This window comes from Dama dama, chromosome 23, assembly GCF_033118175.1.
Source record: "Dama dama isolate Ldn47 chromosome 23, ASM3311817v1, whole genome shotgun sequence".
Taxonomy (NCBI): Eukaryota; Metazoa; Chordata; class Mammalia; order Artiodactyla; family Cervidae; genus Dama; species Dama dama.
Genome location: NC_083703.1, coordinates 30,709,475 through 30,737,213, shown reverse-complemented (window position 1 = coordinate 30,737,213; position 27,739 = coordinate 30,709,475). Strand labels below are relative to the sequence as shown.

Sequence of the window (27,739 nt, the reverse complement as noted above, 5' to 3'; positions counted from 1 at the left end):
GCATTTTCATAACAGTTGCTAATCTTGAACATCTTCTCATGCCTTCTTGGCCATCTATCTGTATGTCTTCTTTGGAGAAGAGTACATTTAGGTCTTCTATCCATTTTTTGATTGGGTTTTTTAAAATTGAGTTGCATATTTACAAAATGTACTTGTAAATATATTTTGGAGATTAATCCCTTGTCAGTTGCTTCATTTGCAAATGTTTTCTCTCATTCTGAGGGTTTTCTTTTTCATCTCGTTATGGATTTCTTTGTTGTGCAAAAGCTTTTAAGTTTAATTAGGTCCCATTTGTTTATTTTTGTTTTGGGGCAAATGTGTTTCTCCTTCCTGACTTCCTCAGCTGGTCCCAGCCTGCACAGTGCTAAAGACAGCCTGCCCATTCTCCCCCTCTGTTATGCTTACCTGGGCTCTCCCTCGGATGGGATAAGACAACGTGACAGGTCAAGGAAAGCAGCCCAGGGACCGCTGATTTCCACCCTCCTCCATGAAGCAACTGTCTTAGTCCAGGAGGCATCTGCTTCCTTCATTCCTTGCATCTGGGGGTCTGTGCAGGGTCCACAGCCCAGCAGAACAGATTGTGAACAAGAAAGTTTGAAGTCACGTGAGTGACTGTCCTGGAAGAAACAGCTTGAAAGCATCTCCACTTCACCTGAAGAGTCAAAGCCAGCAGTACCTCACAGGGCAGGTTTAAGGCCAAGCCGGTGGTCCCCACCGCTGCCCAAGAACCTTTCAGCTTCAGAACCAGCCTACTTCTGCAGGGGAGAAATGACCACTCTGCATACAGACAGCTGCTACCACAAGCCAGGCTCTGTCCATTACCTCACCAAATCTACATGGCAGCCCCTGCACAGAGGTACCACTCTTTTCGTCCCCATCTGACAAAGGAGCAAACCAAGACAGGGAACAATGAATTGACTCTCTTAAGAGTCACAGAGCTGAAGTCTAAGCCTGGTCAGCCTGGAGTCAGCAAATTTGCCTCTGTGTACAGAGGGTTTATTGTATACGGGAAGACACTGAAGCCTTCCAAAGAAGGCTCCCTGCAAAGGAATCCTATTTTTAGCAAGGCATTGATTTGGGAATGGGTGAAAGGGAAATCTCTAGGTTGTGGCATTCCTTGGTCCATTTGATGCTTTTTGTCAGCTTAAGAATGTTCCTTTTGGGACTTCCCTGGTGATCTAGCGATTAAGAATCCACCTGCCAATGCAGGAGACATGGGTTTGATCCCTGGTCCAGGAACTAAGATCCTACATGCTGTGGGGCAAATAACCCCTGTGCCACAATTACTGAGCCAGGGCTCTAGAGCCCAAGCTCCACAACAAGAGAAGCCACCACAATGAGAAGCCCGAGAACCACAACCACTCACCGCAACCAGAGAAAGCCCTCTGGCAGCGATGAAGACCCAGCACAGCCAAAATAAATACATTTTAAAAATTTCTAAAACAATGTTACTTTTTATTTTCCTCTCCTATGCTTCCCCCCTGGGGGCTCCTGGCCGTCAGCTATCAGTGTGTACAGAGTGAGGATCTGGCCTCTTCAATTCAGTACTTAGTTTTGTAATCTGGATTTATTTACTTGGCTGTGCTGGGTCTTAGTTGTGGCACACAGGATCTTCTATCTTCATTGCAGCATGTGAGATCTAGTTCCCTACCAGGGACCAAACCCAGGGGCCCTGCATTTGGGACCTGGAGTCTTAGCTACTGGACCACCAGGGAAGTCCCAGCCAGTGTTACTGAGCATCTATTTTGTGCCAGATATTTTTTTCTAGATGCTGCAAATATGGCGACGAGCTGGACAGATGCCCTGTTCTCAATAGAGAGTTGGACATGACTGAAGAAACTTAGCACACAGCCCAGGGCATTAGGAGAAATGACCTGGCAGCAGGTAGCTTTGGGTCAAGAGCCTCAAAATTAAGCAAAGAGGAAATGATGTTAAAGGAAAAGGGCAAGCAAGTACCACTCAAGTACCAATGCAGGTGGCATGGATTCCATCCCTGGTCAGGGAACTAGGGTCCCGCATGCGATCGTGTGTGGCCTGAAAAAATAAAAATAGATACCACTCAGATAGAGTTAACCTGAAACGGACTGGAGCCTACAGCACAGTGAAGCTTTCTTCCCTGTTCAGGGTACAGAAGGAGCCACAAAACATGAGCTCAATTACTGTTAATTACCTTCTCCGTTTTCACCATTAGCTTCCTGTCTTTTCCCTAACTATGTTTTTGTGCAGCCTAAAAGTAGAGAATTGTATTTATTTGGTGGACATACTGGGGACTTAAGCCTGGGAGACAGCCTCTCAGATAGCTCTGAGGGACTGTCCCAAAAAGGCAAGCGAGGAGCCAGGAAATACCGAAATTTGGAGGGGGAAAAAAAACCAAACAAGCAAACAAACAAATAACCCCCCAAAGCAAGCAGTTGGAACACAAAAAGATTACTGCTAATTAAAGAAACACCAAACATAACCAATTAATGAATTTAACCCATTTCTGTGTATGGAAAGATGCAAGAGACGGGACTTACTGAAATCATTCCTTTGTTACGCACCTTAGCTATTCAGGGGCCAGGATCCTGCTTTTCTCCATCCTGAATCCCCTCAGGGTGCACAGTGAGGGTGGGGGGCTGGCCACAGAGACTGAAGACTTGATGGCTGCAACATCCTTTGCTTACTGATTTGACAGATGACATTCTTCATCCACAGAAGCTGAGGTTCCTACTTTCCTTGAGCCCCCCTGGACTGTAGGACTGTCATTCAATCGCCAGCAAAGCTTTGAGCTCATGGAACAGGCAACCAGGTTCTCAGGTATCCACCAGCCTCTGAATAGCCTCTTCAACAGCCAAGACCTACTGCTGCATCCCAGACTCCTCTAGGGATGCAGAGGCATGTAAACAAGAACAATCATACAGGAGACCTGAATCCCCCACCCCAGGGAGTCACTGTTGTAGGTTAATACACATTTGCAACTTCTCTCAGGAAGCTGAAAGAAGATCCTATTTGAAAGGCTCATGGATTGACATGGGTGTGACTCACCAATAAAGGGGAATGTGCAAGCATTAGGAACATCAGTTCCTTTTCAGTAATTTCTTCACCTTTTGTCATTGTCTTTTCCAAATGGACGGCCAAGATGTTTTGAAAAAAATTGCTGAGCCCTTCCAATTTCCACCTCTGGCTACATTTTATCTAACTTTAATAAAAGCGTCAGCAAACAGGAGTTGGAATGGCCATGACACACTTCCTGATCTGTACAGATCTCATACTGAGTTTGTTGTTCACAGGCTGTTTCTCAGTCAGGAGCAGACCAGAGGGAGCAGGGGGTCAGGAGGAGAATGGGGAGAAGGAAAGACACACCTCTTGAAATAAATTCAGACAATTAAAATTCCACTTCACGGGCACCAACATCAGGAAAGATTTCAACGGGAGAAATAATCTTGGACTAAGACGCCTTGACACAGCCTCTGAAGTCAAGGTCTCTGGAAAATCTCAGCCAGGAAAAGTTCTGTACATGGCATCACTGCTTTTGGCAGAGAACTTGAAAATTGAAATGAAATGCAGTCAGGCAACTTCTAAGCAATTTCAAGTAAGTACAGTCATAATTCATCTTTAGTCAAACAATGTGAGATTTTAATAAGAGCAACAGGAAAAGTTCTAGAAGGAAAGAACACTTCTGATTTCCATTGTTCTGCAAACACTCCCTCCCAAGCAGTGACTCCCCCACCTCCAACCACACTGTTACTAAGTGGGAGTCTGATTTCTGAAACAGGAGAAAAGGTAAACCATATTCTTTTATTCCGGTAGTGGAGAAGGGTGATTATTTAATTCTTATGTAATGCCAGGCAGATAATATGCAAAGTGCAGATGATGGTGTGATTTTGCAAAATTTCTGTGTTCTTAGCCTCCCACCCAAGTAGCTAGAAAACATCCATGTGAGGACACAATGCTTATGGGGGCCTCAGCTCTCTCCTTGGTTTTGAGATGGGTATTTAACCTCTTATGCAAGGTATTTAACCTTTCTGTTTCATCTTCAAAATGGAATGGGGCTGGTAGTTCTGAAGCTATTTATACAAGCCTCAGTGTTGCTATCAAGATATATAAACTGCTCCTAAAGTGCCATGTCATCCACAGAAATTTTGTTACACACACAGTAATAACAACTGTTATCTTGACCATCTACAAGTCCTGATTGTGACCCAAACTTGATTAGACTAAGCAATGAGTCTTTACTTAAGCTTCTCCCACTCTTAAGAGTTTTAGAACTCTATATTAGCATAGATATAAGATCCCCAATGGAGAAGGAAATGGCAAACCACTCCAGTAATCTTGCCTGGACAATTCCATGGACAGAGGAGTCTGGCAGGCTACAGTCCATGGGGTTGCAGAGTCAGGCATGACTGAGCAACTATCACTCACTCAGCATCCCAAATACCAGTGTTTTGGGTAAACAATAAATCTTAGGGGAAAAAACAGTATAGAAGAAGGTTTTTTTTTTTTTTTTTTTTTTAATTTTATTTTGAATAATGATAGACTTACAAGAAGTTACAAAAGACCTGCAGAGAGGTCCCTAACACCCTGCACCCAGCTCCTCACAGCTTCCCCCAACTGTAATATCGTATATAATTAAAGCACACTATCAAAACCAGGAAAGTGACATTGGCACAATACCATTCATCACAAACTGTTAACAACATTCAGCCCTTACCAGGATTTGAATCCCTGTTTGTAAAACAATGTGAACATAGCTAGAGGTAACTGGAATCATTGGCAAGAAATTTTTTCTTGGAGGTAACCTGATATAGGGAATTTGAGTTTGCTGCCATCAGACCCAGACATTGTGGGCAAATTATTTGTCACTAAGCCTCAGTTTGTTCATCCATAAAATAGGAATAATAATACCACCCAAGGAAGTTGTTATGAGAAAACATATCCAGTCTAGTGAGGGTGGCATATACTAGGAACTCCAAATATAATTGTATCCTCGGTTCCCTCATGAGACCTGACACATCGCTCACAGGATGTTGTAGGAGTCCCAGGTAAAGTGTAACTACCTAGTTCTCTATTATTATTTTGCTCAGGCTACTCCTGTCTCTTAGAACCAACATCCCAGACAAAGGCACATTTTCAAAAGATATGAAGGGAGAAGTTTCAGCTCTGGGATGGACTTAATGTCTCTTTTCTTAGAAGCAGCCCCCCAGCCCAAAAAAGAGACTTGAAAACTTTGAGACCGCCCAACTGCAATAGCCATCCTCTACCCAGCAAGCTCACTGGCCTGAACTCTGTGCTCCTGCGGGCAGGAACCCAAGCTGGACTTGAGGACAGACTGATCTCGATGCAGCTCTCTCCTGGCTCTGATGTGGACTCTGGAATTATCCTAAGGCTTTGACACTGGAAGTCAGGAGGAGGAGGTATCAGGCAGTCCCTAACTGTGGCTTTTCTTTTTCGCCTTCTTGACTACCCCCCACCCTGTGCAGGTGCCCAGTTTGCACTCATTGAGGCATTGGTCCTTGGGGTGCAAATAACACACACAAGGGCTTCCCCTCCTCCTGGGTTTTATTGTAGCTCACAAGGATTGTCTATAATAAGCCAACTGGGCAAGCGCCATCCTCCATTCTCTTTTTGGTACAGTGCCTGCCATGCCTTAATGCCCAATTAATAAAATTACAGTAATAACCCTCCTCTGGCCTACTGCTCTGGAGGCAGCACTGAGCGTCTGGTGAGCCTGGTGTGGCTCTCCCCAGAGCAGAGGTCCCGGACAGAGGTCCCAGGGTCCCCACAGTGCTGGTTGGGAGATGGGGTGAAAGAGGGTCAGGGGACATGAGGGTTGTGTGGAGGAAGGCACCCAGACACGAGCAAGTGCTGGAAAGGAAGTTGGAATGAGAGGTGGGAGTACCTCCAGACCTTTTTGTGGAGAGCTTCAACCCAGGGCCAGCAAGACTGTCTTACTGGAATCTTGGAGCTATGTGCTAAGGACAAATTCCTTAAACAACCTTAGGCTCGATTTTCCCATCTGTAAATGGGGACTACAATACCTACCTCTGAGATCATAGATTAGAAGATAGATTAGATCATAGATTAGAGATCATAGAAGACAAAAATGGGAAGTAAAAGCACTTAATAAATGTAAATTTCCTCCCCAACCTAATCTTCAACCTGGAGATGTTCCCGGTCAACGCTTAGGCGCTGAGGGCCGCCTGCTGCGCAGACGGCCTGGGCCTTTCTGTGCCCACAGACCTTGGACGTTGGGTGTGGAATCTCCCCTAGGGTTCCTGGGTGGATTGAGACAGGAAGAGCTGCAGGGAGACGCGATCCTGCAGAAACCAAGCGAAGTCACACGGGGAGACCCCAGTGCCTCCAGAGGGCCATCAGCTAACCAGGTGCGAGGGTACGGGCCTGAAAAGGGGGTGTAGTCACTCCCAAGCGGCTGGGAGGTGTGGGCGCCAAGGTCGCGTCCACGGCCCCCCGAGGTCGGCGGGAGCGCGGGGTGGACCTGAGGAGGTGGCGACGCGGGCGGGCGGGTGGGCGCGCCGCCGCCAGGTGGCACCATGGCCCCGGGCCTGGGCGCCTCGGCGGGCGGGGGCGCGAAGGGGTTAAGGCGGCGGCGGCGGCGGCGGCGGCGCGGTGGTGGCTCTCTTCGGGGAAACCCACCGGGGCGCGCGGAGGCGGGAGCGGCCGTGGGCTGCGGAGCCCGGCGCCGCGCCGGGCGGGGGCGCGGCCAATCGGGCGGCGGGGCCCGGCGCGCGCGGAGCCAGGCGACATGGAGGGAGGCGCGGCGGCCGACCGCCCGTGACGCGCCGCTCCGAGCCGGTGATCGGCCAGCCCGCGCCGCCCGGGGCCCTGCGGCGCGGAGATGAGCAGGTCGGCGGCGCTCCTGCTCTGCCTTCTGGGCTGCCACGTCTGGAAGGCGGTGACCAAGACGCTGCGGGAGCCTGGCGCCGGAGCCCAAGGTCGGTAGGCGGCGGGGCCCGAAAGGCTCGAGGGCCGGCGGCGGCGGCGGGCTTTGTGTCGGCCGCGGGCCTGCGGCAGAGGCGGCGGGGCTCCCGGGCCGCATTGTGTCCCCGCGGCGGCCGAAACCCGAACCCAAGCTGTCGCCACCGGGCCCGCAGCCCCGTGCCGCGCTCCCGACCGGGGTGGCGCCGCCCGGGTAAGCCGCGATACCCGGGCAGATGCTCCCGAGGGGCCGCGGACCGCCGGGAGTGCGGGTGGCACCCGCTGCAGGCGCCCCGGGTGGCAGGTTTGGATGCAGTCGAGGGTCCTTTATGCGCGACGCGGACACGCGGCTCCATCTCCTGCTTCGCCAGGGCGACAGCAGTCCCCCCCGGTCGCCATCGCCCGTTCCCTACCTCCAGGCTCGGGTGCTCGAAGCCCGGTCGCGAAGGCTGCGCTCGGCCCTTTTGTTGCAGCGGCTGACGGGGTGGCCGCCGCCCCTGGGGTGCCCCCTGCGCCCCGGAACCCCGAGGTCCGCGGTCACTGCCCGCCTCCAGCCTGCCGCAGTTTGGGAAAGTTTCGGGGTCTCCTCCCCCTCCTTATCCCACATCTTTTCCAGGCCTTAAGTGATTTGCTGGATAGCCCAGGAATCATCCCCGGAAGGGGAGACAGAATTGGAACTGGGAGGCCCTAATCAATTTTTTGTTGTTGTTGTTATTTTAAATCATTTACAGGGCTCTTGCCTTTTGTCTAATCTTTGGCCTTTGCAAATCTGCTTTCCAGCCCTGGGAGGAATGTGATCCCCTCGGAGAATGGCCACAAGCTTGTCTTTTGTTTTCAAAATAAGAATGTATTTGTAGGGGGACGCCCAAAGCTTCTTTTGCACCGTTTGTGGGGTCTAAATTGAATGCTTCTCTGTTGTCTGGCTTTTCAAAACGGTGAGTGAGGCCGCCCCAGGTAAACGTCTGGCATCCACCCAGGACACCTAAACGTCGGGCATCCACCGAGGACACCGATGCCAGGCCTCGCCGGGCCTTGTAGGCCCACCTGGAGGATTTCCCTGCGGCTCTGTAGACCCTCACCCCCGCCCCGACTCCCAGACTCCTCGCCTGGAGGTGTCCTTTCCTCCTGGAAGGTGTGTGTTCTGTGAAGTCTGCCTTGCAGACTGAATCCACGGCGAGCGTTCCATCCTCCTACTGGACCTTAACTTTCCCTCTTTCCGTCTTGCCCACTGCTCACCGTCTTCCCTTCTGACAAATTTTCAGAGCCCAGGAGTGCCAGGGAGCAGAGAACCCTGGTGGATTTCCACCTCTGATGTTCCGATAGGGAAAGGAGGTGCTCCCCACAGTCCGCTGGGTTTAGTTTGTTTCCTACAGGTTGAGTTAAAGGTTTTCCTATTCATCGCCTGCGACACCGTTCGCTGGCATCTCTTTCATGCACTGCTTTTTCTGTAACTGTGCTGGAATAGGACCATTCTGAATTGTGTATAAATTTAGTCATGTATAGCAGGGAAGGGGGGACCTTGATAAGGTACAGGAATGTTTACAATAGTTCATAAAAATTTGGTTATTAATATTTAAAAAAAAAAAGGAAAGACTCATGTATCTCTTCGTGCACGAAATAAATGTTTAGGACATTAGCTCATCAGTGTTGAATTGCAGCCTTCTTCATTAATACCCTACTGATGTTTGAATCAGCTATTTCAATGAATATGATATTTGTGTTTCCACAAGTCCATTAATTCCAAGGAATGGGTGGAATTTTTTGTTTTGCACTTGAAATAGGAATATGGAAATAGTAAGTTCATGTATGTATAAAATAGGAGAAGATATAGCCGTAACTGGAACAAAAAAGGTCTTCTAGGTTTAGGTCTAAGACCACATTTTGCAGAGATCTTGCTGCTGAAAATCTTACCTGGTAACTGAAGTCTCAAAAATGGAATATTCTGTGCAGTGGGTGAGAAGTGCTCAACCTGTGAGATATTTATGCACAGCTAGGAGCACCTTGGGCACTCAAGTGGCACGAGTGGTAAAGAACCCGTCTGCCAATACAGGAGACATAAAGAGATGTATGTTTGATCCCTGGGTTGGGAAGATCCCCTGGAGAAGGAAATGGCAACCCACTCCATTTTTCTTGCCTGGGGAATCCCATGGACAGAGGAGCCTGGTGGGCTATAGTCAATGGGTTGAAAAGAGTCGGACATGATTTAGCGACTAAACAACAATAACTAAGGTACTAAGGAGTCCCTTAGTATGTGGTATGGTTGAAGTGGGAGATCCAAGTATCTTGGAATACTTTTCCCCAGGATTACTTCCTTGACTGGGTAGGATGGCCTTTTTTGTTGTTGTTTCCATGTCTTTATTTTTTTTGTTTGTTTATTTTTATTAGTTGGAGGCTAATTACTTTACAGTATTGTAGTGATTTTTGTAGCCATACACTGACATGAATCAGCCATGGATTTACATGTGTTCCTCATCCCGATCCCCTCTCCTACCTCCCTCCCCATCCCATCCGTCTGGGTCTTCCCAGTGCACCAGCCCTGAGCACTTGTCTCATGCATCCAACCTGGGCTGGTGATCTGTTTCACCCTTGATAGTATACTTGTTTCAATGCTATTCTCTCAGAACATAAGATGGCCTTTTAAAAAGTTGAGCCCAGGAGCTCAGCCATGACACAGGGTCTCACTACCTGGCATCTGGATTTTGAGCTCATACCATTTTTCAGGCAATGGGGCAATTGCTCCTTTGATATTAGAAGGGCATCTTCATCCGGCTGAGTTCTTCAGAGGGTCTTGACATTTACATATGTAACATAGTTTTAAAATTCATGTCTTCTCTGTCCTCTGGGGCCACATACACAGTGAAAACGAGTAATCCCTCTGATTTCACTTTGCATTTTCCACAGCAGGTTGTAAATGGTTTTGCACAGAGCTGGTGCTCAGGTAATGTCGAAAGGGTAAAAAATTGAAGATGGCTAGCGTGGCGTTGGCCAAAAAGTTCGCTAGGGTGTTTCCATTCCATTTTATGAAAGACCCAAATTAAGTTTTTTGCCAACCCAATACATGTACTATAGGGCACCATGCATGTATTTTAAGGGAAAAAAAACTGTCAGTGTTTACCTTCTTGGAAACCTAATTTGTAAGAGTTTTGCTTTTACTGTAGCGGAAACTATTCCATGAATCATACTTGGGGATTTTGTTTGTTTTGTTTTTGAAAGCTAGCCTTGCAGTATCTTAGTTCCCCAACCAGGGATTGAACCCATGCCCTTGGCAGTGGAACCTCAGAGTCCTAACCACTGGACCGCCAGGGAAGTCCCTGTGAATCATGCTTTGAACTTGCATTGTGTTCACACAGATGTTATGCACCAACCAAGTTTAGATTAGGAAAAACTACTTAGAGACCTTGAGCACACAAATCATAGACCAGAGTATTCCCATTATATTCCTGGGGCTAAATGACACCTTCTTTTATTAAATGAACCTATGTTCTGTCATCCGAGGAAACTAACATCTGCAGAATTTCTTGGCATCACTTCGCTCTTTATATATGCAAGATAAAATTTAAGGTTTGGCTCTTCCTACTGTAGCTGCTTTGAATCAGCAAATGGGCTTCAAAGGCAATGGTTCGCTGTCACCATGAGGCTTAGCTTTGCTGATTATGTATTTGAACTAGCTCCAGCATATGATTGCAAGTTTTTATGAAGTGTTTTCATCTAAGTTGCCCTAAAGTGTTTACAGTATCTAATTTTTTTCTGGGAATTTTACAGAAATGGTTATTCACAAGCATCCACTCATTTGGACTTTCTCCCCCTCTTACACAACTGTGCACTGAGACTGGCTTGGTTGGGGCTGGGGGCTCAGGGTCAGGCTACTTGAAGAACCATAAGCTGTGCAGACGTGGCCTACAGAGATGTATTTGTGAACTCCAACACTCTCTTTATGGGGCTTCCCAGGTGGTGCTAGTGGTAAAGAATCCACCTGCCAATGCAGAAGATGCAAGAGATGCACGTTCAGTCCCTAGGTCAGGAAGATCCCCTGGAGGGGCAAATGGCACCCCACTTCAGTATTCTTGCCTGGAAGATTTCGTGGACAGAGGAGCCTGGTGGACTACAGTCCAAGGGGCTGTAAAGAGTCGGACACACACCAAAAAAAAAAAAAAAAAACCCCAGAAAATTCTCTTTATATGACAAAAGAAAAGTCAGAGCTAGGTCGCCGCTCACTGTCTAACAGTAAGGTGTTTTGTAATGATGTGCGAACTTTTTGTTCATCTCAGAAAAACGACAATCTGTCATAACAACTGAGATGAATGGTTGCCTCTCTCTCTTCTCTGCGAGAGATCTGTTCTTAGCCAAATTCAAATTTCTGTTGTTAGAACGTCATGATCAGTTGAAAGACCACGAAGGGATGAAAACTATCAGGAGGTTCATCCAACAAGCATGACTTATGCTGACAGTATATTAAGAGCATAACATCTAAATAAAACTCACATCTAAATAGGCTCACATCCTGGGAAACTGTGGGACTTGAACTTGCCAAGACTGCCGGGCTTCCTTGCAAGCCAGGTGTGGGAGTGCTATGCAGAAGCAACAGCACTGTCTAGAGAATTTCTGGCAAAGTCTTCGAAATGACTTTAAGAATTCTTTTTGTATCCTGTTTGTACTTGGTAACTTACAACTTACTGACTTAAAAAAAATCTAACCAAGAGAAAGAACCATAGGATGAATTCCTGAACTAATAGCTTGCAAGTGAAAGTACTTTCTAAGTTTTAATCAAGCCTTCATTTTTAAACACATTACTGATATCTCTGAAAATCTAACAGTTTATCTTTACAATTTTTGGCAAACACTGGGCTGTGCTTAGTCACTCAGTCGTATCCAGTTCTTTGCAACCCCATGGACTGTAGCCCGCCAGGCTCCTCTGTCGATGGGAATTCTCTAGGCAAGAATACTGGAGTGGGTAGCCTATCGCTTCTCCAGGGGAACTTCCTGACCCAGGAATCAAACTGGAGTCTCCTGCATTGCAGGTGGATTCTTTACCAGCTGAGCCACCAGGGAAGCCCTGCTAATTTAGTAGTTTTAGTAAATGCTACTTACACAGGAAAAACTTACACAGGAAAAACAACAGACTGTATATGGAAGGAGAATTGGGTGTAAAAGCATTTCAGAAGTCTAATTGGAAGAATTTGTCCTGTGATAACACATATACTTCAATAATGCTTTTATAGTTTGATCAAGTTATAGAGTAATATTGTAAACAAATCATTTTTATTTGATTTCACCAGATATGACTTCAGGACTTTTTATTTATTTTATTTTTGGCTGAGCTGGGTCTTTGTTGCCACATGTGGGCTTTCTCTAGTAGTAGTGAGCAAGGCGGAGGAGGCAATGACATCCCACTCCAGTACTCTTGCCTGGAAAATCCCATGGACGGAGGAGTCTGGTGGGCTGCAGTCCATGGGGTTGCTAAGAGTCAGACACGACTGAGCGACTTTACTTTCACTTTTCACTTTCATGCACTGGAGAAGGAAATGGCAACCCATTCCAGTGTTCTTGCCTGGAGAATCCCAGGGATGGGGGACCCTGGTGGGCTGCCATTTATGGGGTCGCACTGAGTCAGACACGACTGTAGCGACTTAGCAGCAGCAGCAGCAGTGAGCAAGGACTACTCTCTAGTTGCCATGCGCGGGCTTCTCGTTGCGCTGACTTCTCTCCCTGCAGGACATGGGCTCTGGGCACCCGGGCTCAGTCATCGTGGTGCACTGGCTTAGTTGCTCCACTGCATGTGGAATCCTCTGGACCATAGATTGAACCTGTGTCCCCTGCATTGGCAGATGTATTCCCACCCACTCTACCATCAGGGGAGTTCCCACTTCAGGATTTTCAAAGACCACAGCCCTGGCTAAATTATTCAGTTCCAGCAAACATGGAAATGAATGTGCTTTAAAAGTATTTTTTAGATTAAGCTTCAGCACCCTAAATAGACCAATTCATTGTATGAAAGTAATCGTTCTTAAATTCTGCAGTGTGACCCAAAACCACCCACTTTAGGAAGGGTTTCATAGTGAGTTCCCTTAAAATTAATAGTTCAGTCTGCATATTTAAGACGTCTCCACCTTTCTCTGATCAAGCCTCTGTTTGAAATGATTTGCCAGCTCCTCCTCTTCTCGGTAAAAGTGAAGCTCCAAACGTTTGCTCTTTCTTCTTTCCTTTACCCCTTGAAGGATCTATTAACCCACAGAGATCCCACTAATTAAACACTATTTGTGGATGATTCCAGATTTTCTCTCTCTGGCCTTGACCTGGTGTCTTTGCTCTATTTCTTTCTGTCTAGCAAGCTACTGGACATCTCTAATCAGCACATGGTATTGACAAACTCAACTGCCAGCCTCCTTCTCCAATCCAGCTTACCCTAACTTAGCAGCTTATCTATTAACTAGACTCAAATCTGGATGTGTCCTTAGATCCTTTCTCTCCTTTAGAAGCTGTTCAGTTGGTAATCATAAGGGTGAATCTATAGAGCACAATTATATCGATGTCTTTAGATCCTGGTAGATGGATTTATCAGAGAAGGCAATGGCAACCCGCTCCAGTACTCTTGCCTGGAAAATCCCATGGATGGAGGACCCTGGTAGACTGCAGCCCATGGGGTCGCTAAGAGTCGGACACTGAGCGACTTCACTTTCACTTTTCACTTTCATGCATTGGAGAAGGAAATGGCAACCCACTCCAGTGTTCTTGCCTGGAGAATCCCAGGGAATGGGGGAGCCTGGTGGGCTGCCATCTATGGGGTCACACAGAGTCTGGACATGACTGAATCGACTTAGCAGCAGCAGATGGGTTTATACAGCGTCAGAAGGATCTTTGAGGTCAAGTTTATATTCTTGTTCTGAAGAGGAGGAAACCCAGTCTGAAAGTGAAGGGAGCCTCAGATAATGGTGTTCTCTAGCCACACAGACCCTGTGGAAGATAGAGTCATGGCCCCAAAGATGTCCACCTCCTGCTCCCTGAAACTTGTGAATACAGTAGTACTTTACATGGCAGGAGGGACTTGGCAGAGCTAATGCAGTTAAGGATCTTCAGATGGAAAGATGATTCTGGATTGTGCTTATAAGAGGAGGCAGGAAGGTCAGAGTCAGGGAAGGAGATGTGACAACAGAAGCAGGGGGTCAGAGAGACGATGAAGATGTTTCATGGCTCTGAAGATAGGAAGGGCCAAGTGCCAAGGAATGCAGGCGGCCTCTGGACGAGGGAAAAGGTGAGGAAATGGATTCTCCCCTCAGGCTTCCAGAAGGAATGCTACCTTGCTGATATGTTCACTTTGGCTCAGTGATGCTAATCTGGGGCTTCTGACCTCCAGAACCGTAAGATGGTAAATTCATGTTGTTTTAAGCTGCTGAGTTGTGGCCCCTTGCTAAAGTGGTATAATAGTAAACCAATACAGTACTTGCCTCGTGGTCCAGTAGCTAAGACCCTGTGCTCCCAATGCAGGGGGCCGAGGTTCCATCCCTGGTTGGATGGATCCCACACGCCACAACTAAGAGTCTGCATGCCACAAATAAAGAACTTGTGTGATGCAACTGAGACCTGGCACAGCCAAATAAATAAATAAATATTAAAATAAAAATAAAGAAAACCAATACAGGCATTGACCCCCAAGGACTGCCAGAAGAGATGCACCCATAGACCCAGGGTAATTGTTCAGTATGGACCACTTTGGGGGATCAAGCTGCTGGTGATAACATTTGGAGATGTGTCTGGACTTTTTTTGCATCTGTTTAACAAGATTATACCAAATTGGAACACTGTTGGGGATCATTGGGAGAAACCTTAAGGGCCTCACCACCACCACCACCACCAAAATAACTCATGTTTTTCCGATGGAGCTCAGTGGACTATGACTTTTGTTTGTCAGCAAGATATTGCCTCATGTTCAGGCATCATTCTTGCCTTCCCTTCTCATCTCATCAGCAGTCATTCATTCACCTCTCTATGTTCTCCCTCCCAGGCCTGTCTTTGCCCTCATAGATACTTGTGCAAAGTAGTGTGTCTTTCTGGAGAAAGAAATGGCAACCCACTCCAGTGTTCTTGCCTGGAAAATCCCATGGACAGAGGAGCCTGGTGGGCTACAGTTCATGGGGTTGCAAAGAGTCAGACGTGCCTGAGTGACTTCACTTTTACTTTCAATGTGTCTTTCTGTTGTGGTCCATTCTTTCCACCCAAGCTCTCTCCATGTGACCCTCTACAAACACCATTTTATTCATGTTTCTCTCCCACAGAAAAACTTGACTTTCTGTTTCCCAATGTATGGAGTCTAAATTATGACATCTGGCCTTTCCTCACACGTCTGTTCCAACTTTATCTCCTGTTCTTCGCCAGGTTAAATCATCACCTCCGGCTAGAATGTTCCATTGTCATCCCCTGGGTGCTGGTTGTATATCTTCACTTTCTTCACTCACAGCCATGCTCCTCTTTTTTGTCCTTAAAATCCTAAATGTTGAGCGTCTGCTCTATGAAGTGTGTGTGCTCAGTTGCTGAGTCATGTCCGACTCTTTGTAACCCCATGGACTGTAGCCCACCAGGCTTCTCTGTGGGACTTCCCGGGCAAGAATACTGGAGTGGGTTGCCATTTCCTTCTCCAGGGGATCTTCCCTACCCAGGGATCGAAGCTGTGTCTCCTGCTTGGCAGGGGATTCTTTACCGCTGAGCCACCAGGGAAGCCCCTCTGTATGAAGACAGTGTGCTAAACACTTGTTATGCAAAAAAGAGTGATGTGGAAGGGACAGTATGTTTTGGGGTAAGCTTTATTACTTAGGGGTGCTTACCCTGTCATATTTTATAATCCAGTCAGAATAGAAATAGAAAAATAAATTAGGAAGGACTTTACCAAGGTACTTTAATGTAATTAGACAGGAGTCTCTTGAGTATGATGAAACCTGTTAACACTTGCATGACTAAAATTCAGCTGTAAGGTCTCTGTGATGTTTATTTCTAGATATTTAAGGATTTGTCCACAGTGGGACACAGGAAGTTGCATTTGAGAGAGCATAAGCACACAGAGCACCACGTATTGCTTCTAAAAGTTGTAAGTTAGGTAAGAGGTGTCCTTTCGGTGATCAAATATTTAAGCAGGGACACCATTGATTGGACAATATTGATGCTGTGGTGATTTCCAATATCAGTTGAAGCTGGGAATAATAATTTTCATTAACAATTAGGTAAAACTCATAGTACTTACGTTGGTGATAGTATGATCAAATTTAGATTTAATATGTTCAAATAGTTCAAACCCTGAGTTTTCTATGAAATACATAAACATACTCAAATATGAGAACAGGCAAGATTTTTTGAGATTGTGGAAAGTAGAAAAGGGTTTTGAAAAAGCTAGCTTAAGAGGAGTTAGCATGGAAGTGAGTGCTGAGCCTGTAACAGACTGGTTTGTTTCTCATTTGTCTTGTATTGAGCTGTGCCCCACAGGGATAGAGACACATGAGTGTAATGAGAAGAGACAACCATGTCCAAGTCAAATGAACATTTCATGTGCCTAGACTGACTTTTCTGAGCTCAGAATTTGAATAGAAAAATGGCTGAATTCATATTGAAGGAAAGAATTTAATGTCATTTTGACAGAGCCGAACTAAAGACTAAACATTGGTAAAAGCTAGCTCAATCCGTAAGGTGAGTCATATTAGTAAGACCTCTGATTTCAAACCAGTAATTAGTAGCAGAGTCTCATGAATGACTTTGTACTGATCATACTCAAGTGTGGTTGTGGATTGTTTCCTCTGCACCACAATTAGAGCTTAGATCTTTCCTTTCAGAGAGAAGGGTCAACAAGAAGCATTTTTAAAATGTAAATCTGTCTTAACAGAGAAAATTAAAGCTTGTATGACTTGGTTCTTAATATTTTGTTGTTAACAGCATTCTATTCATTTGCTTGTTCTTTATTTATAATTTATAGTTGATTTCTAATACTATTTTATTAGTGATTTGAATGAGTACTTTGTTGGGAGAGTGGATCATACTTTCTTATTAAATAAAGGTGAACAGTGGATGTCTTAGTCCATTCAAGCTGCTGTAACAGATTACCATAGACTGGTTGGCTAATAAGCAGCAGAAATTTATTTCTCACAGTTTGGGAGGCTGAGAAATCCAAGATCAAGGAATTGGCAGATGCGGTGTCTGGTAGGAGCCCACTTCTGCTTTGCAGATGTCCTCACATAGCAGAATGGGAGAGGGAGCTTAGAGACCTCTTGCTTATCAGGGCACTAATCTCATTCATGAGATCCCCACCCTCATGACATTAGCACCTCCCAAAAGCCCCATCTTCAGATACTATCACATTAGAGATTAGGTTTCAATATATTAATTCTGGGGTGGGTGGTACACAGACATTCCATCTATGGCAGGATGGATTTTGGACTGCCTTGAATTTGTGGTTTCTAAAAGCAGATTCAGACATAAACCTGCTATGTCATGTGCTGCTGTCACCACACTTGGAGAATTATATTTGGTCGTAGGAGGCCAAATTTAAGCTTGCTGTTTACCCTGCAGAACACATTCCAAGGAGAACTTGAAACTGGGTCTCTTGACTTTGTATGCTGTGCTTTCCATTTCACGTCCATAATGTTAGCAAGCGCAGGGCTGGACCCAAGGCCCCAATATTCGCACAGTCCTCCAGTAGAACTTCATCCTGACTGGTCCTCACAGGTTCAGCCCCAGAATAGCTGAACCGAGTTCATCAGATGAAAGAAGTTGGGGCATCTCATTGTTGTTCTTAAAAGCAGGGCAGCTAAGTGAGCAGCCTCAAAGCCTTGTTTATGAAAGATGATCCAGTCCCAGAGAGTGTTTGCCCTAAACAAAATAAATAAATAAAGATACCAGAAGACCTGCTGGGAAACTCAGATATTTTAAGGGCCATTAGATTCGTTTTCTATGGCTGCTTCACAGATTAGCCCAAATCAGTGACATGAAGCAGCATGGATATGACCCCACAGTTCCTGTTGGTGGGAAGTGTGGGTGCCGCTCAGCTGAGCCTCTGCTCAGGGCATCACAAGGCCAAAATCAAAGCACCAGCAAGGCAGGGTCCTTCTCGGAGGCTCCAGGTTAGAGTTCGCTTTCAAACTCTCATTCAAGTTGTCATCAGAATTGAGTTCCTCACAGAAAGTAAGCAGCGGTCCCTGTTTCTTTGCTGGCTGACAGCCGCGAGCCTGTCTTCACTCCTTAAGGCCACCTGTGTCCTTTGTCACCTTGCCCCTTCCACTGCCAAACGGGCAGCAGAATGCGGAGTCCTGTTCACATGTCATATATCTCTGACTTCTCCTTCTGCCCTGTCTCTCTGACCATGACCAGAGAAAGTTCTCAACTTTGAAGGGTTCATGTGGTTAGGCTGAAAGTGAAAATGTTGGTGGCTCAGTCGTGTCCGACTTTTTGCGACACTATGGACTATGAGCCCGCCAGGCTCCTTTGTCCATGGAATTCTTCAGGCAAGAATACTGGAGTGGGTTGCCATTCCCTTCTCCAGGGGATCTTACCAACCCAGAGATGGAACCCAGGTCTCCCACATTGCAGGCAGATTCTTGTTGGGCCCATAGGACAATTCAGGACAACCTCCCTGTCTTTGAGTACGTGGCCTTCATCACCTCTTCTGTAGTTCTTTTTGCCATTCCATGTGACATTAGAAAGTGCTACAGTGAGGGCGGGACGACTTTGGGCATCTCATCCTGCCCACATAGCCACAGTGTAAAGATGGATCATGGCGTCTGCAGTGGATAGAGAGGTGGCAGGCAGGTTTCCCTGCTGCTGGAGATGCTGAGAGGAGCAGAGAAGACGACAACCACGGGTTTTCTTTCCAGGAGTCTCAAGAAGGACTGTTGTAAGGGAGTCTTCTCTGTCCCTTCCTGCCCTGAGACTATAGGACCCTAAACTCTATGGACTAAGCTCTAAACTCTGGAGGCACATGTGAGGAAAACCTCAGGCAGCTTTGTTCAGTCGCTCATTCGTGTCCGACTTTGTGACCCCATGGACTGCAGCACGCCAGGCTTCCCTGTCCATCACCAACTCCCAGAGCTTGCTCAAACCCATATCCATTGAGTCAGTGATGCCATTCAACCATTTTGTCCTCTGTCGTCCCCTTCTTCCCCCGCCCTCAATCTTTCTCAGCATCAGGGTCTTTTCCAATGAGTCAGCTCTTTGCCTCAGGTGGCCAAATTATTGGAGCCTGAGCTTCAGCATCAGTCCTTCCGATGACTATTCAGGATTGATTTCCTTTAGGATTGACTGGTTTGATCTCCTTGCAGTCCAAAGGACTCTCAAGAGTCTTCTTCAACACCAAAATTTAAAAGCATTAATTCTTTTGGCTGTACCAAATTCTATATTTAAAGTGGTCCTGAGTTTTGTCACGTTGACCCTGAGAATGTGGAAATGAAGTTTCTTTCTATAATTCAGTTCAGTTCAGTCGCTTAGTCGTGTCTGAATCTTTGCGACCCCATGAATTGCAGCATGCCAGGCTTCCCTGTCCATCACCAACTCCCAGAGTTTACTCAAACTCATGCCCATCGAGTCGGTGATGCCATCCAGCCATCTCATCCTCTGTCTCCCCCTTCTCCTCCTGCCCCCAATCCCTCCCAGCATCAGGGTCTTTTCCAATGAGTCAACTCTTCTCATGAGGTGGCCAAAGTACTGGAGTTTCAGCTTCAGCTTCAGTCCTTCCAATGAACACCCAGGACTGATCTCCTTTAGGATGGACTGGTTGGATCTCCTTGCAGTCCAAGGGACTCTCAAGAGTCTTCTCCCATACCACAGTTCAAAAGCATCAACTTTTCAGCACTCAGCCTTCTTCACAGTCCAACTCTCACATCCATACATGACCACTGGAAAAACCATAGCCTTGACCAGACTGACCTTTGTTGGCAAAGTAATAGTCTCTGCTTTTTAATATGTTGTCTAGGTTAGTTATAACTTTCCTTCCAAGGAGTAAGCGTCTTTTAATTTCATGGCTACAGTCACCATCCGCAGTGATTTTGGAGCCCCCTAAAATAAAGTCTGACACTGTTTCCACTGTCTCCCCATCTATTTCCCATGAGGTGATGGGACCAGATGCCATGATCTTAGTTTTCTGAATGTTAAGCTTTAAACCAACTTTTTCACTCTCCTCTTTCACTTTCATCAAGAGGCTTTTTAGCATCAATCCTACAATAGCTGTAAATACCAGCTTCATTTTATAGAAGAGGAATGTGAGGCATAAAGAAGTTAAACCATTTACCCCAAAAAAATCACACAGTAAGTGACAGAGTCCGCCATGTGACACCAGGCAGCCTTCACTCTCACACTGGGCTGCTTTATGAGTTGGAGGATTAAAGTAGAATTTCACACAATTTTGACCCTCTTGGCATTTTACCAGTATAAATAAGGGGGCTCCGGATGGACCTGTTTGTTTTTATGAAGAAAGACAAAAATATCCGCTGTGTGATCCTTGTTGGCCTTTGAGCCTCGGAAAGCCACCCTGAACAGTTACTTCTGAGCATCCTAAGAGCATCTCCTGGGCTAGTTGTGGAGAATGCAGATGTGTAGAAGACGTGAGGGGCTCTCACCAGGAATTCTCTTGAGCTCCTGAGGGAGGTCCAGTCGAACAAGGTGGGATTTTGGAGTTACACCTAGCTGGGCTTGGGGGAACCTTCTGGTTTGTGTTCAAAGCCCCTTAGTATCTGGCAAGCAGTTTTTGTAACAAGAGGGACCTGTTAGAACCCAGCAACTGGAGAGTCATGGGTAAGAAAGTATGTGGTTATTTCCAAAAGAGTCCTCCAGGTATATTTGGATTGTAAATATGCCCTTGTCCTTCTTGGGCATCAAGTGGGGGCTTTATTCACTCCAAAGTAGGTGTAAAATACAGTGTTTATTTGGTATTTGGACCTACTTGCAAAAGTTTAATCTTTTTCACTTTCAAAAAAAATAAGAAGGCTTCTTAGGTCCTCTTTGCTTATACAATGATCGTGAAAATAAATTTCTAAATGATGCCATTATGGGACTATAATAAATTTTTTTCCAACTTACTTCCAATATTCATGAAAATATTTGTCCACTAAAAAAATTAAAAGAAATTTACAGGGAATACCCCATACTAACCACTGGAATTCTCTAATTAACATTTTACTATACTTGTTTATTGGTGGTGCTAGCCGTAAAGAACCCGCCTGCCAATGCAGAAGATATAAGAGATGCAGGTTCAATCCCTGGGTTGGGAAGATTCCCCTGGAAGAGGGCATGGTAACCCACTCCAGTATTCTTGCCTGGAAAATCACATGGACAGAGGAGCCTAGCGGGCTACAGTCCATAAGGTTGCAAAGAATGGAACACAACTGAAGTGACTTAGCACACAAGCACACATTTGCTTTATTAGTTATCTCTCAATTCATTCATCCTTCTGTGCATTAATTAATCCATCTCCTTTTTCCATGAATTTTAAAATATGTATCAAATTACTGTGCCCTTTCTTCCAAATGCTGCAGCATGAATAGCATTAATTAGTATTCAATATGTGTTTGATTTCTCTCTCATAGGAAAATTTATATACAAGGAAATACACACATCTTAAGTGTTGACATAGGCATTCACCTGTGCAACACTAAATCCCATTGTGGTACAGAATATCATTCCAGAAATTTCCCTTATGCCCCTCTCAGTAAGTTTCTGCCCCTGCCTGTTAGGGGAAACCACTGTTCTAATTTTTTCCACCTTAGATTACTTTCTTGCCTGTGCTAGAACTTCCTATAATTGGAAGCAATATGGACCCTGGCTTCTTTTGTTTACCATAATTTTCTTTTGAGATCTATCCATGTGTTTCTTGAAACAATGGATCACTTATTTTTATTGCTGAGTAATATTCCACTGGAGGAATATTCTGCAGTGTATTTATCCATTCTCCTATAGAAACAAGTTGTTTCTGGTTTGGGGCTGTTGTAAATAGAGTTGCTGTGGACATTTTCTACAGTTGTTCTGTGGATATATATGTTTTCATATGCTTTCATTGCTCTTAGTGAAATAAATACCCTATAACCCAGCAGAATGTTTAGTTTCATAAGGTACCACTAGACCTTTTTTAAATTAGTTGTATCTTTCTGTACACAAATAGAATATATGTGAGAATTTCTGTTGTTCCATATTCTCACCAACTTTTGGTGCTGCTAGTCTTTTTAATTTTAGCCTTTTTAGTGGGCAGGTTTATATATACCAAATAGATAGGTACATAGATGCCCAGATAGATAATATAGTGCATACGTTTCATTTTTCAGCTATAAATGGCTTTAGATTTTGAAGAGTCTTGGAGCACTTTTAAAAATTAAAATTAAAATTTCACTATTATGCTTATTTTCATGCATACTTGTATTTTTCTTTGATATTTTATTGAAGACTGTCACATGACCAGATTACCTCCCCAGTGAATATCCATCCCATCTGATCATGTAGAACTATTTTATCACATATCAACCAGATATGCCATGGTGTGTATGTGTGTCAGGGTGGAGAAGGAATAGAAAAGAAAAAGAAAATAAAAGTAACCCTTCCAGAGTCTATTATTTGCATCCTACTAATGCAAAGCTAGAAGTTCTGTAGGACTGTTTCTATGCCTGTTCTCCTCTTTAAAAGAAGCCTCAACGTGCGTACCAGTTGGAAGGTGCAAGAGTTGATACATTCCAAAAAGTGCTAGGATTTCTTAATGACTAAACAGCTTCTAGAAATTACTGGGGGCACATCACTATCCCTTTTGAGTCATGAGTGTATTGATTCAATTTCTCAAAGTATTCTAATAACCTTTTTTAAACTTAAGATAAACAATAAAGTTCTAAACATATCTATTCACAGAAGTAAGACATTTTGGTTCAGAGCCAGACATACCAAGAGATGATCTACTGTAATAAGTGAAATTCCTTGAGATTTAAAATACTCTCCTAACGACTGAGTCTATCATTTGGAAATTGAGAACCGATAGGATCAGGTGACGCAGGGGTAAAGAATCTGCCTGCCAATGCAGAAGACTTAAGAGATGCAGGTTCAGTCCCTGGGTTGGGAAGATTCCCTGGAGGAGGAAATGGCAACTTGTTCCAGTATTCTTGCCTGAAAAATTCCATGGACAGAGGAACCTAGCGGGCTACAGTCCTTGGGGTCGCAAAGAGTTGGACACAACTGAGCACACATGCACATAGGATTGTCTGCTTATTTCCTCTGCTGGTGCTGTTAACCTGTAAAAATATACGCTGGGTGTCTTTAGATGCATGTGCATGTCTGCATGTGGATTTCACAGAACCAAGCTGTTCCAGGGAGCCACATCTGGGATGGGGGCAAAGGTGGGTGTCTGAGTCAGGTCCTCTTTTTTCAGTTCTATTTCTTCCCTCATATGGCCTTTCCTAACATTTATTCTACTTCAGAACAGCCTCTAGAGAAGGAAATGACAACCCACTTCAGTATTCTTGCCTGGAGAATTCTATGGACAGAAGAGCCTGGAAGGCTACATATAGTCCATAGGGTCACAAGAAGTCGAACATGACTGAGTGACTCTCACTCACTCACTCAAAGCAGCCTCCTTTTTTTTTTAAGAAACTGTATCCATGCAGGAACAGTGACTCCTGTGTATGATTTCCCTGCTGTGTATACTGTTGGCCTTTTAGTGGAGGTACTTTCCCCAAGTCCTTTGTCTGGCTTCTTTGGACTTCTACCCAGACATACAGATTTAGTAGCATAAATAGCCTTTCTGTTGTTTAGATTAAAATAGAGATTTCATGAAAGGAGAGGATTTTTTTTTTCTGAACTTAAAACATTTTCTTGCCACGATGCTCGTGAGATGGGATTGTTCAGTCTGATTCCTGAAATGCTGACCCTCAGCCCTGCATTTGTTTCTTGTTTAATGTGGAGAAAAATCACCGGCTGGGAACTGCTGGTGGCTCTATTACTGTGTCAGTATTTTTTGATATTAAGAAAATCTGTGATTATTCCGAGTTAGGAAAACAGACTAGCGTTAGATCCATGAACTCTATTATCCCACATATTGTAATACAAAAGGGCAGTGCTTCTTGAGGATGGCAGGGAAGACATTACTTGTGTTTCATGCCATTTGATTATTTAAAATATTCCCATCTAATCAGAGGTTGGAGGAGATTTGATGCCTCCTTTAGAAAAAGGTTTTTCACTTTTTGCTCGGCTGATCGATTTCTTTCTTTTTTACCTACCATCTGCTGGACATGTTTGTGACTGTGTGAAAAAGCATATGGGAAGGGGTAGAGAAGTTAATGCGTTCAACTGGTGAGGGTGGAGGACACGGTGTCTGCAGTCTGGTCAAGTTTGCAGTCCATCTGCTGGGGCACAGGGAGCCCTTTTAAAATGTGGCTCTGCTCTCCAGGCAGTGTCCCTGCAGGACTCTGTATGGCTACAGCAAAATTAAGTCTCCTTCCTAAACAACCTCCCTTGGCAGATACTTGGCGCACAGTTTATGGATATATTTTTCCTTTACTGTAAACCTAAAGACTGCCTAGTGAAATTAAACTCAGAAAGGGATCTTTTTTAGTTCATTCACCTCTTGACAGAGAAAACTGTTCAAATAATTTTTAATGCACACTTTGTGTCTTCTTTAGACCCGATTCTTGTGCTACAACTTACATTTTTAGTTGAAGTTAAAATTGATTAAAAACTATCCTGTTATGAACTTTCTCCCCTATTCTTTGAACTAGGTTTTTAAACTATCTTGTTGAAACTCATTTGCTTTTTTTAAATTTAAAAATAGAATCATTGCCTCTAGTGATGGTTCTTTGAGAACCTTGATGGCAATCTATTTATGTCACATTAAATATTAAACTTATGCGTTCTGAATCAATACATGTTAAAATACTACATAAATGCTAAGTAAATATGAGAGAGGAGTTACTAGCTTTTAGACCAGGGCTGTTGTTTATGTGTACTCATTAGGTAACATTTTGTTAATTAGGTGGGGCTATTCCCTCCTCCCACCTTCCCATTTCTAAATTCAGAATCCCTGGGGAGATGTTTCCCTGAGAGGATGGTCTGGAAAGACTTGAAGTTAGATGCTTCCTCTCTCTATCTTCCTGTTAGCTGCTTCATGGCTGGTTAACACTCTTTATCCACCCAACAGTCCATCTATCCAACCATTCATCTGTCTGCCCTCCCACTTATCCATGCATCCATCCACCCATTCATCTATCCATCCACCCACCCACCTACCCACCCATCCATCCACCCATCCATTCATCCATCCATCCACTCATCCACCCATCCATCCATTGATCCATCCAATAAAGAATCTGCTTTCCGTAGCTTTTATCACCAAAAAGGTTGATGTTACATTTATGGATTCCTTTTGATTTTCAAGTGCTTTCAAGAGGTATTTGGGGGAGAGATTATTCCCTTTTATACATGAAAGACAATATAGCTTGTAGTCATGTGTCAGTACTGCGTAGAAGTGGCCGTCCCACCTGCACCCTACTGCACTTCTTTCAGCATCTCTCAGTTGTTCCATGGATTCATACTCACTGTTTAGAGATCATTTTCAAAGATGATTAAGATCCAGCCCCTCTTTTCAGGAACTCAAGACCCCTTGAGGGAAGCATCGATAAGTGAACAGCAGACCGTGCAGGGATGCAGAGGAGGAGATGGCTTACTGAGCTGTCAGAGAGGCTTCCCAGGGAAGTGGCTTTGGAGCCAGGATTTGAAGGCTAATAATTAATCATGTAGAGAAAAGTGGGGAGGCATTCCTCGGGCCACACCCCAATCCATGTGAATGGTAGATTTTGCAGGGACATGAGAATAATATCACCTGTACCCAAGCCTTCTGAGTTTATAAAGCATTAGAAAAACAACTGGGTTTTTTTTTTTTCCTCTAAGAAAAATTATCAGTGGAGTTGCTGAGCTTACTAATAAACTGATCTCTCATCCCATAGGAGCATAATGAGTAGTGGGTGTGATTTTAAGTCTGTGAACTAGTTGCCATGTCTGCTCTGGCTTCCTCTCCCTGATTATTATCAATCCTCTTTCCCATCTTTTCTGCTTGGTTGGTAAATCTTTAACCAGATAGTCCAATATCAAAGGCCTTTTTAGTGTAACTGTCTGTAACCCGAGCCTCTTCTGCTAATACTAATCATGTGTAATTGATTGAGAAGGCAGTTACCCTCTTTGCTCCCAATCTCCTCTCCTTTCTTTCTCTATTCTTGTTCTTGCTTTTTCAATTGAGTTAAGAGAAAGTATCTACATCACAGCAGCCAAAAGAGTACAGAAAGGCCAGCCTCCTTAGAGTCATTTTCAGCAGCAGGAGGAGACTTTGATGTTTTGTTGTTGATGTTTAATTTTTATTTTATATTGGACTGTAGAGTTGACTCATTGGAAAAGACCCTGATGCTGGGAGGAATTGGGGGCAGGAGGAGAAGGGGATGACAGAGAATGAGATGACTGGATGGCATCACCGACTCAATGGACATGAGTTTGAGTAAACTCCGGGAATTGGTGATGGACAGGGAGGCCTGGTGTGCTGCGATTCATGGGGTCGCAAAGAGTCGGACACGACTGAGTGACTGAACTGAACTGAACTGAACTGTAGTTGATTTACAGTGTTGTGTTAGTTTCAGGTGTACAACAAAGGGAGTTAGTTATGTATATATGTGTATCTGTTCTTTTTCAAATTCTTTTCCCACATAGGTTATTATTGAGATTGAGTAGAATTCCCTGTGCCATATAGCAGGTCCTTGTTGATCATCTATTTTATATATAGTAGTGTGTAAATGTCAGTCCCAATCTCCCGATTTATCCCCCCCTGCCTGCCTACCCACTGGTAATCGTGTTTGTTTTCTACATCTGTTATTCTATTTCTATTTTATAGATATGTTCATTTGTACCTTGTTTTAAGATTCCACATATAAGCTGTAACATATGATATTTGTCTTTCTCTTACTTGCTATGATATTCTCTAGGTCCATCCATGTTGCTGCAAATGGCACTATTTCATTCTTGTTTATGGCTGAATAGCATTCCATTGTATATATGTCCCATATTTTCTCTATGCTTTTCATCTGTTGATGGACACTTAGGTTGCTTCCATGTCCTGGCTACTGTGAATAGAGCTACAATGAACATTGGGATGCATGTATCTTTTTGGATTATGGTTTTCTCCAGATATGTACCTAGAAGTGGGATTGCTGGATCATATGGTAACTCTATTTTTAGTTTTCTGAGGAACCTCCATACTGTTTTTCACATTGCTACACCAACATACATTCCCACCAACAGTATAGGAGGGTTCCCTTTTCTCCACACCCTCTCCAGTATTTATTATTTGTAGGCTTTTTAAAGATGGCCATTCTTACTAGTGTGATACCTCATTGTAGTCTTGATTTGCATTTCTCTAATAATTAGCAATGTTGAACATCTTTTCATGTTCTTATTGGCCCTCTGTATGTCTTCTTTGTAGAAATGTCTATTGAGATCTTCTGCCCATTTTTGGATTGGGTTGTTTGCTTTTTTTGTTATTGAGTGGCATGAGCTATTTGTATATTTTGGAGATGAAGCCACATTGTTGAAAATAACCACCTATGCCCAGATCTTCATTTATATAAGGGTTATTAAAGATGCTGTGTTTATCTTTCCAAGTCCTAAAGTGAAGGAGATAAGGGAGCTGATGGTAACTATTGTAGTAATGGGGTGGGAGTGATTTTGTTCCCAGAGGAGAAGGCCCCTCCAATGGCCATCATGGGAGCCTCAGAAGAGACATCTCAGTGTGGGGAGTGGCTGGCGGGCAATCCAGAGTGGCCTGGGGTCCCCTTGAATTCTCTCACCTTTG

The 27,739-nt window shown here is 44.6% G+C and overlaps 1 protein-coding gene across 1 annotated transcript in view; it reads left to right on the top strand.

The window, feature by feature from the left end:
- The first annotated feature begins 6,773 nt into the window (after positions 1 to 6,773).
- The window catches only part of FAM171A1 (family with sequence similarity 171 member A1), a 135,057-nt gene continuing 114,091 nt past the window's right edge, over positions 6,774 to 27,739 (top strand). Inside the window, exon 1 of the mRNA XM_061126281.1 lies at positions 6,774 to 6,932. Within this exon, the coding sequence (XP_060982264.1) occupies positions 6,836 to 6,932 (97 nt within the window). The 5' untranslated portion in view covers positions 6,774 to 6,835. The remainder of the gene's footprint in view (positions 6,933 to 27,739) is intronic.